This window comes from Rhinopithecus bieti, unplaced genomic scaffold (assembly GCF_001698545.2).
Source record: "Rhinopithecus bieti isolate Rb0 unplaced genomic scaffold, ASM169854v2 scaffold_76, whole genome shotgun sequence".
NCBI lineage: Eukaryota > Metazoa > Chordata > Mammalia > Primates > Cercopithecidae > Rhinopithecus > Rhinopithecus bieti.
Genome location: NW_016803343.1, coordinates 3593288 through 3600891, shown reverse-complemented (window position 1 = coordinate 3600891; position 7604 = coordinate 3593288). Strand labels below are relative to the sequence as shown.

The following is a 7604-nucleotide window of genomic DNA, read 5'->3' as shown; positions in this document are numbered from 1 at the left end:
AACTTTCTCAGTATTTAATTCAGCTAGTACAGGTAAAATAATGTAAAATAGTAAATAATGTTTAATTAAAATAGTAATTTATTCTAGATCCATACAACTTCCTTTTTAAAAACCTGCACTAACTAGTTTTATGCTTTAGAAAAAAAAAATATTTATGACCAGTAATAGCCACTTTCTTTCTGAAAAAATTTTCTTTAGCTCAGCCATGCAGAAACTGACCCTGATTTGTTTTTTGTTTTTGAATCACCTAGGTCCTAAAATATGAACAATATTTGGATAACTTGCTTGTGAGATTTTTACTGAAGAAAGCATTGACTAATCAAAGGATTGGGCACTTTTTCTTTTGGCATTTAAAGTAAGTCTATTTTCCCATTAAATTCTTAAGGTACATATTATTTGCTTTCTTAATAGATTTACAAATATGTATTACTTGAATACTTTTGTTTATGTTTGACTGGAAGAGTTTTCCATACTAAAAGTATTTTGTACCAGTGATGAGCTTCTCAACTTTTGCTCTTTGAAATTTAAAAAGTAATAAATTCAGAACTAAATTTTAGTCATGAATGAGAGCTGAAATATTTTTAAAGATTTTTGTTCTACTTAAGTAAAATTTTCTAGGTCCAGATAAGTATTGCTGTAGGTTTCACTGTGTGTGTGGATTAAAATATCCCAAAAAAAAAGAAAAAAAATATTTTACCTTGAAATTCAGAAAAATAATGTCAAACTCCTATGGTTCTTACTGAAAAACAAGCTAATTAAGAATAAAAAATGTTTTGTAGAATGTGATATATCTAGTAGTCAAAAGTTACAGATCATAAACCATATAATCTTGCATAAATTTAGAAAGATTTATATCTAATATGATATTTTAAGTGTTAAAATTTAAAATTGGAACCCAGAAGTTAAGTTGAAAACAAGAAGCATAGGCGTGTGTGACACAAGAATCAAATAGCATTCATTGAGCGCTTTGTTCCCTCCCTCTTCATTTGATTATTTTGTGCTCAGTTTCCTTTTTTCATGTTTTATATCTTGTACTGAGATTAGTAAATGAAAACTAGTTGAAATAAATCTAAAACTAGATGTTTATTTAATCACATATTCAGGAACTACCTGAAACTCATACTGGTTTTGCTTCTAAATGATAGGTTTTGAATAATTTTATTAGTGTGATTGTAACATTTATTGGATTTCGAAAATGAGTGTTTAAATTGTTCAGCAAAGATTATTTGTATACTCATTTAAGACTATTATATATACTTTTAATTTTGCATGATTCTTTTAGATCTGAGATGCACAATAAAACAGTTAGCCAGAGGTTTGGCCTGCTTTTGGAGTCCTATTGTCGTGCATGTGGGATGTATTTGAAGCACCTGAATAGGCAAGTCGAGGCAATGGAAAAGCTCATTAACTTAACTGACATTCTCAAACAGGAGAAAAGGATGAAACACAAAAGGTGTGTACTCTAGTTTGTGTTTGAGACTCTTTTCATTGCAGTGGGGCAGAGTTGTTTAGAAGCCCAGTGTATATACAGATCATGGATGGTCCTTGGAATCAAGCAGATTAGGATTTGGAACCAAGTTCCACTGCCTCTCAGCTGTGTAGTGTTAGACACATTATGTAGGCTCTCAAGACTCATTTTCTTTGTCTGTAAAATGGGAACAGTACCTGCTTCGTAAGGCCATTGTGAGAATTAAATTACATGAGTTATGCAAAGAACCTGTCATAATCCTTGGAACATAGAAAGTGCCCAATAAATGTTAGATCCCTTTACTTTCCCTTCCTTTCTCTTATTCAGGTCCCTAAGTATTTACAGTGATTATTTCCTTATTCTGTCATTTATTGTCTCTCAATAATGACCCTGAAAATGAGTGGAAAGAAGTTAGTTTTACATTTCCAAGTTTAAAATGGATTTCTAGTCACTCGGTAAATATATCACACACTCTAGTCATCTGCAGTCTAGCTTAGTATAACTAAGAGTAGGAAATACAACATAAACTTTTTTTTTTTTTTTTTTTTGAGACAGAGTCTGGCTCTTTTGTCCAGCCTGGAATGCAGTGGTGCAATTTCGGCTCACTGCAGCCTTGACCTCCTGGGTTCAGGCCATCCTCCCACCTCAGCCTCCCGAGTAGCTGGGACTATAGGAGCATGCCACCACTCCCAGCTAATTTTTGTATTTTTAGTAGAGACAGCGTTTCGCCTTGTTGCCCAGGCTGATCTCCAACTCCTGGACTCAAGCAGTCCGCCTACCTTGGCCTCCCAAAGTGCTGGAATTATAAGCATGAGCCACTGTGTCTAGCCCAATGTAAACTTTTTATGACCTTTTCCTACACCCTAATCTTTATTCAATCCAATCCACCACACCCTAAATTCACCACCTCTTACACTTAAAAGGAAGCTCATTCCTCACGTCTAGTGAAATGAAAACAAAAAAAAAATCGTTTATTAGTGAGTCCCCAAAGGACAGAGAATGTAAGTTAGCAGTACTGAATGAATTTTTCCAACATCTTCATTACTAGTACTTGAAGGAAAAAAAAAATTTAAAAGAAAGTTACTGTATTAATGTAAATGTCATACAGTGTGTGAGTTGATTTTATTGAAGTGTGATATATAAATTCAAATATAGGATGTTAGAAAATAATTGTACTCTTTCTGATACTGGAATTTGTGGGCAAGAAGGGACTAGATTGCCTTGGAAGAACAAAATTTATTCTATTTATATATTGTAACTGAGCTAAGAAAAAAGAAACTAAATTTTAGATACATTTGTAAATACAGATGTTCCTCGACTTGTAATAGGGTTATATCCTGATAAACACATCATAAGTTGAAAATATCTTAAAGGCAAAAATGGGCATTTTGTAGATGTGTTGGGATGCGAAAACGCAAAACACAGTATCCAAAATATGCTGGCCACACAGTACACTGTAGAGTATTGGTCGATTACCCTCATGACTGCATGGCTAACTGGGAGCTGCAGCTGGCTGCTGCTACCCAGCATCTCAAGAAAATACTGTGTTGCATATCACTAGCGTAGGAAGAGATAAAAGTTCAAAATTTGACGTATAGTTTCTACTGAATGCATGTAGGAAGAGATAAAAGTTGAAAATTTGAGGTATAATTTCTACTGAATGCATGTTGCTTTCACACCATCACAAAGTTGAAAAATCGTTAAGTTGGAGACCATCTGTACAGGCATTTCTTCTAAGCTGGAGTTTTAATGTCACAAATTGGCTATAATACAGTGGATTAATTAGGAACATGAAATTCATTACTCAGATCATTATTGGCTTAAATGAGATTTTGATAGGGAACCAAGATTGCAGTCATAGAAACAAGAGCAGTTACTTTGAGTGGCTTTGTGTTTTGTCGTAACAATGAGTGATAAAATACATGAAGCACCGTGCTATTAGAGTTGTCAGTGATAGAAATGCCTTTACATGAACAAGAGCTGTCTAGTCAGTGATGACTAGATTTTCTAACTATTCATTTATATATAACAAGAAGAAAAATAAACCTCATTATTTAAATTCCAACATGAAAATTAATTTATTATTAATTCCTGACTCCTAACCACTTTTTCCCCCTACTCACATTTTATATTTATAAGTCCTTTTCCCAACAATTTCTTTTAGCCTCACTAGACCACTTTTACCTAAAAATGAGAGTATGAATGCTGTGTTTTCTTAAAAGCCTAAAAGTAAGGTTATTAAGCTAATACAATATGGTCTCCTTAGTTTTTCCTCTAGAACACAGATCAGCAAATTTTCTTAAAGGGCCAGATAGTAACTGTTTTAGACTTTGCAGGCCCATGTGGTCTCTGTCTTAACTATTCAACTCTTGCTATTCTCGTAAAAGTAGCCAATGTGTAATGAATGGGTATAGCTGTATTCTAATACAACTTGACTTACAAAAACTGGCAGCTGACCTGCCGGCCATAATTGACTAGCCCTGCTCTACAGCCAAAAGCATTGCTACTATCACCAAGTAGATTTCATCTTCTTACAGGAAGGGGTACACAGTGCTGCCAGTCTTGCTTCTGTCTCTAAGTGTTGCTGCTCTGTGTTGTAGAAACCTTCTTAATTAGAAGGCAGCCAGTCTAGGATGTAGATTCAGAGACTGTACAGTACTGAGGTTCTCATGTGTAAAAGAGATTAGCAGTTAGTTTTACCTTTTATTAAGTCAGTTTCTTACTGTTACTATCCTTTTTTTTAATCAGGTACAGATGAAGTTTTTAGTTGAGCAAATGAGGCGACCAGATTTCATGGATGCTCTACAGGGCTTTCTATCTCCTCTAAACCCTGCTCATCAACTAGGAAATCTCAGGTACTGTCTTGGGGGTTTCACTGATACATTTAAATAAATACCTTTTCTGGATAAAATCTTGAGAAAAGTCAAAATGTCTATTATAATTAGAATGTTCAATTATCTATGCTTCTTGCTGTCATTCTCCTACCCTCAAAATAAGAGTAGTAAATTATCTTAAGTTCAGTACTGCCTTTATTCAGAATGAGTTTTTACTACTTAAATAATAGAATTTAAAACCTTCTATGGCCAGAATTTCTGTTATCATAGGATAAGAAATGGAAATGTAATATCTGTAAAACTAATGGTATATCTCTATATATTTGTTGGAAATTCATATGCAATTATATAACTTCTAAAACTTTTAGTATTTTTTTATACTCCTTAGAAATGGATTCCTAAATAAAAATTGAGGAGAAAGTTTTAAATCTTTATAACACTTCAAAAAGCTGTATGGTATTTATATTTTAAAATAAATTTGAGGGTAAAGGAATAATAAAGCAAAGGTGCCTAATAAAGTTTTTAACTATTTTAAAGGCTTGAAGAGTGTCGAATTATGTCCTCTGCAAAAAGGCCACTGTGGTTGAATTGGGAGAACCCAGACATCATGTCAGAGTTACTGTTTCAGAACAATGAGATCATCTTTAAAAATGGGGATGGTAAGGAAGAGTATTAATGAGCTTATGATGCATGAATTTAGCTATCTTTTTATACTCAGGATATTTATGAACCATGAAAACTATTGAAAGCCATTTAAGGAATACATACATGTGATAAAATACATAATATTAATCAGATATCTTGACCTTTGAAATATACATACATAATCAATGAAAAGAAGAGAAGTACTAGGCTTAGATCAGAAGTCCTGAAATCAGTTTTTTGTTTTTTCTTTTTCCTATTCCCTGCCTCCAACCCCCCTCTCGTGGACCTGTGTAGAGAAGTATTTTTTGTTGTTGTTTTGGTTTTTTTTTTTTTAATCAGTTTCTAATTATCATTTGCTTAGCTGTGTGAGTATCCATTCATTCCATAAATATTCTATGTGCTAGGGCCTGGGGTTTTAGCAGTGAAGAAAACAGAATCCCTGCCCTTTTGGAGCTTACAGCCTAACAGAGAAAAGAGGGACATTAAATAAATAATCATAAAAATGAAATTACAAGCACGGTACAAAGGAAAAGTGTAATCTGCTTAGGAACCATATAAAAGAAGGTACTTATTTGGAGGAAAAGGCTATCGGGGGAGTGAAGGAGGATCCATGGATGGGTTTTCAATAGGAAATGACATTTCAGCAGTGAATTCTGTTGATCCCAATATTTTAATATAAACATATGTTCAAATTTAAGGATTCAGAAAAATAATTACTATAAATGCTTTAATTAAAAATTTTTATGAGATACATGCTCACTTATCCTACATTGTTATTCAAATATGTTTATGCAAAGACTTTAAAAGTGGATTTAAGAATCAGAATATTAAGAGCCATTTGTAGTGGTGCATGCTTGTGATCCCAGCTACTCTGGAGGATTACTTGAGCCCAGGAGTTTGAGACCAGCCTGGGCAATGTAGCAAGACCCCATCTCAAAAAATTATAAATTAATAAAGCTATGTAAAGGCTTTGAGTGGACATACACACTCATTTATGCATTTTTTTAAAAGAATCAGAATATTGCTTTCCTGTAGTTTCTTTTGAACATAAATATAGCTGTATTTGTTTTTCATTTGAAAACCATGTGATGGCGTGATCCCCAAATTTGCATCTGTGGCATTAAATGGTGATACGTATTATTTGAATTTCAGATTTACGGCAAGATATGCTAACACTTCAAATTATTCGTATTATGGAAAATATCTGGCAAAATCAAGGTCTTGATCTTCGGTAGGTAACCAGTAAGGCAACCTGTATGTTGAAAGTTATCCTGAAAAAGTAAACTATTAATAATTACAGAAGCATATAGAGTCATATATCTAAAAAGAAATGTATGCAGTAGTAATTATCAATAGTTGATCACACTATAGTACTTTGATGTATCCTCCTCTTACTTGACTTAGAATAGCTAAATTATATTCAGCTAAGTAAAAAGAGCTAAGAAGCTAATAAACACTCTGCAACTGCCTCTGGAGTGTGACCATTAGGAACAAGACAAAGGAGACACACAAGACCCCTGTTTTCATTCAGAAGTTAAGAGTTTAAAAGAAAGTTTCATAATGGAAATTTTCTAATTCTAAAGTTGTATACATCCTCAAATACTGGAATCAGTTTTTCAGCAAAATTATGCAACCAGCTAATCTTAGAGTTTTTACCAGTCTGTTGGTTTCTACCCAACTTTCCACAATATCAGTATTATCACCAAGTTTTCTGTCGTGCTTCATCTTCTCCTAGTCATTGTTGCTTCTGAAATGTTCTTCCTTATCTGACTTGTCTTTTTGCAAATCCATAGTCATTCAGGCAAAGCCCACTCTCTCCAAAGTACTTTGGCCTATAAGTGGACATAGAGTCAAGTCTAGCTGTAACAACAGGGTACATTTAGTAGGAATTGCAGGTAACACCAGACAAGGGCTTATTTGTTTGCCTCTTATAAATTTTAAGAGTAGCTAGTATACAAAAACGTGTCAGTGACAAATAGTAGTACCTTTGTATTGGAAAGAAGAAAGTGGACATTTCAAGTGATATACTAAGGCACAAAACTGTTATCAACTTCAGATTCATAACTCGTGATACATTGCTTAACCCCTGCTGCTTTCCAAAGACAGTTAATGTTATATGAATCTAATTTCATTTTTTGGTATTATTTGCTGTGTCGTGAGAGATGCACATGCTGCTACTACCACGTCCCCCAAAGGAATAGACTGTAAAAAAGATTGTAGAGCTAAGAAAGAGTAAAGGAGGTAACTGTGTAACCCTAGTTAATTACATTAATTGTAAATTAGTGACTTTGCAAAAAAGATTCTAAAGATGATTAGAATTATTAATGGTTTTTTAGTCTTATATTTTCTGAATATTTTTTAACTTAAGTAAATGTAAGTAAAAATTTTATTTCAAGTTTAACTTGAGATTAAAATTATTTAAGTAAAATCATACCAGCATTTTTATTTATACTTGGCAAAACTATAATTCATAATCGGGTTAATTTTAACCCTGCTTTTTTTTTTTTAATAACAGGACTTGGAAGACAATTGAATTCTTTGAACTATGAGCATGTTCAACAGTGATAAAAACATAAAATAAGAAAGAATGAGCAGGAGTACAACCTTAAGAAATTTCCCGGCCGGGCGCGGTGGCTCAAGCCTGTAATCCCAGCACT

General features: G+C 33.4%; 1 protein-coding gene across 1 annotated transcript in view; it reads left to right on the top strand.

Moving 5' to 3' along the window:
• The window catches only part of PIK3CA (phosphatidylinositol-4,5-bisphosphate 3-kinase catalytic subunit alpha), a 90368-nt gene that overhangs the window by 74858 nt on the left and 7906 nt on the right, over positions 1–7604 (top strand). Inside the window, 6 exon segments of the mRNA XM_017877282.1 lie at positions 252–355; positions 1283–1431; positions 1434–1453; positions 4217–4323; positions 4840–4961; positions 6100–6178. Coding sequence (XP_017732771.1) covers positions 252–355; positions 1283–1431; positions 1434–1453; positions 4217–4323; positions 4840–4961; positions 6100–6178 — 581 coding nt within the window.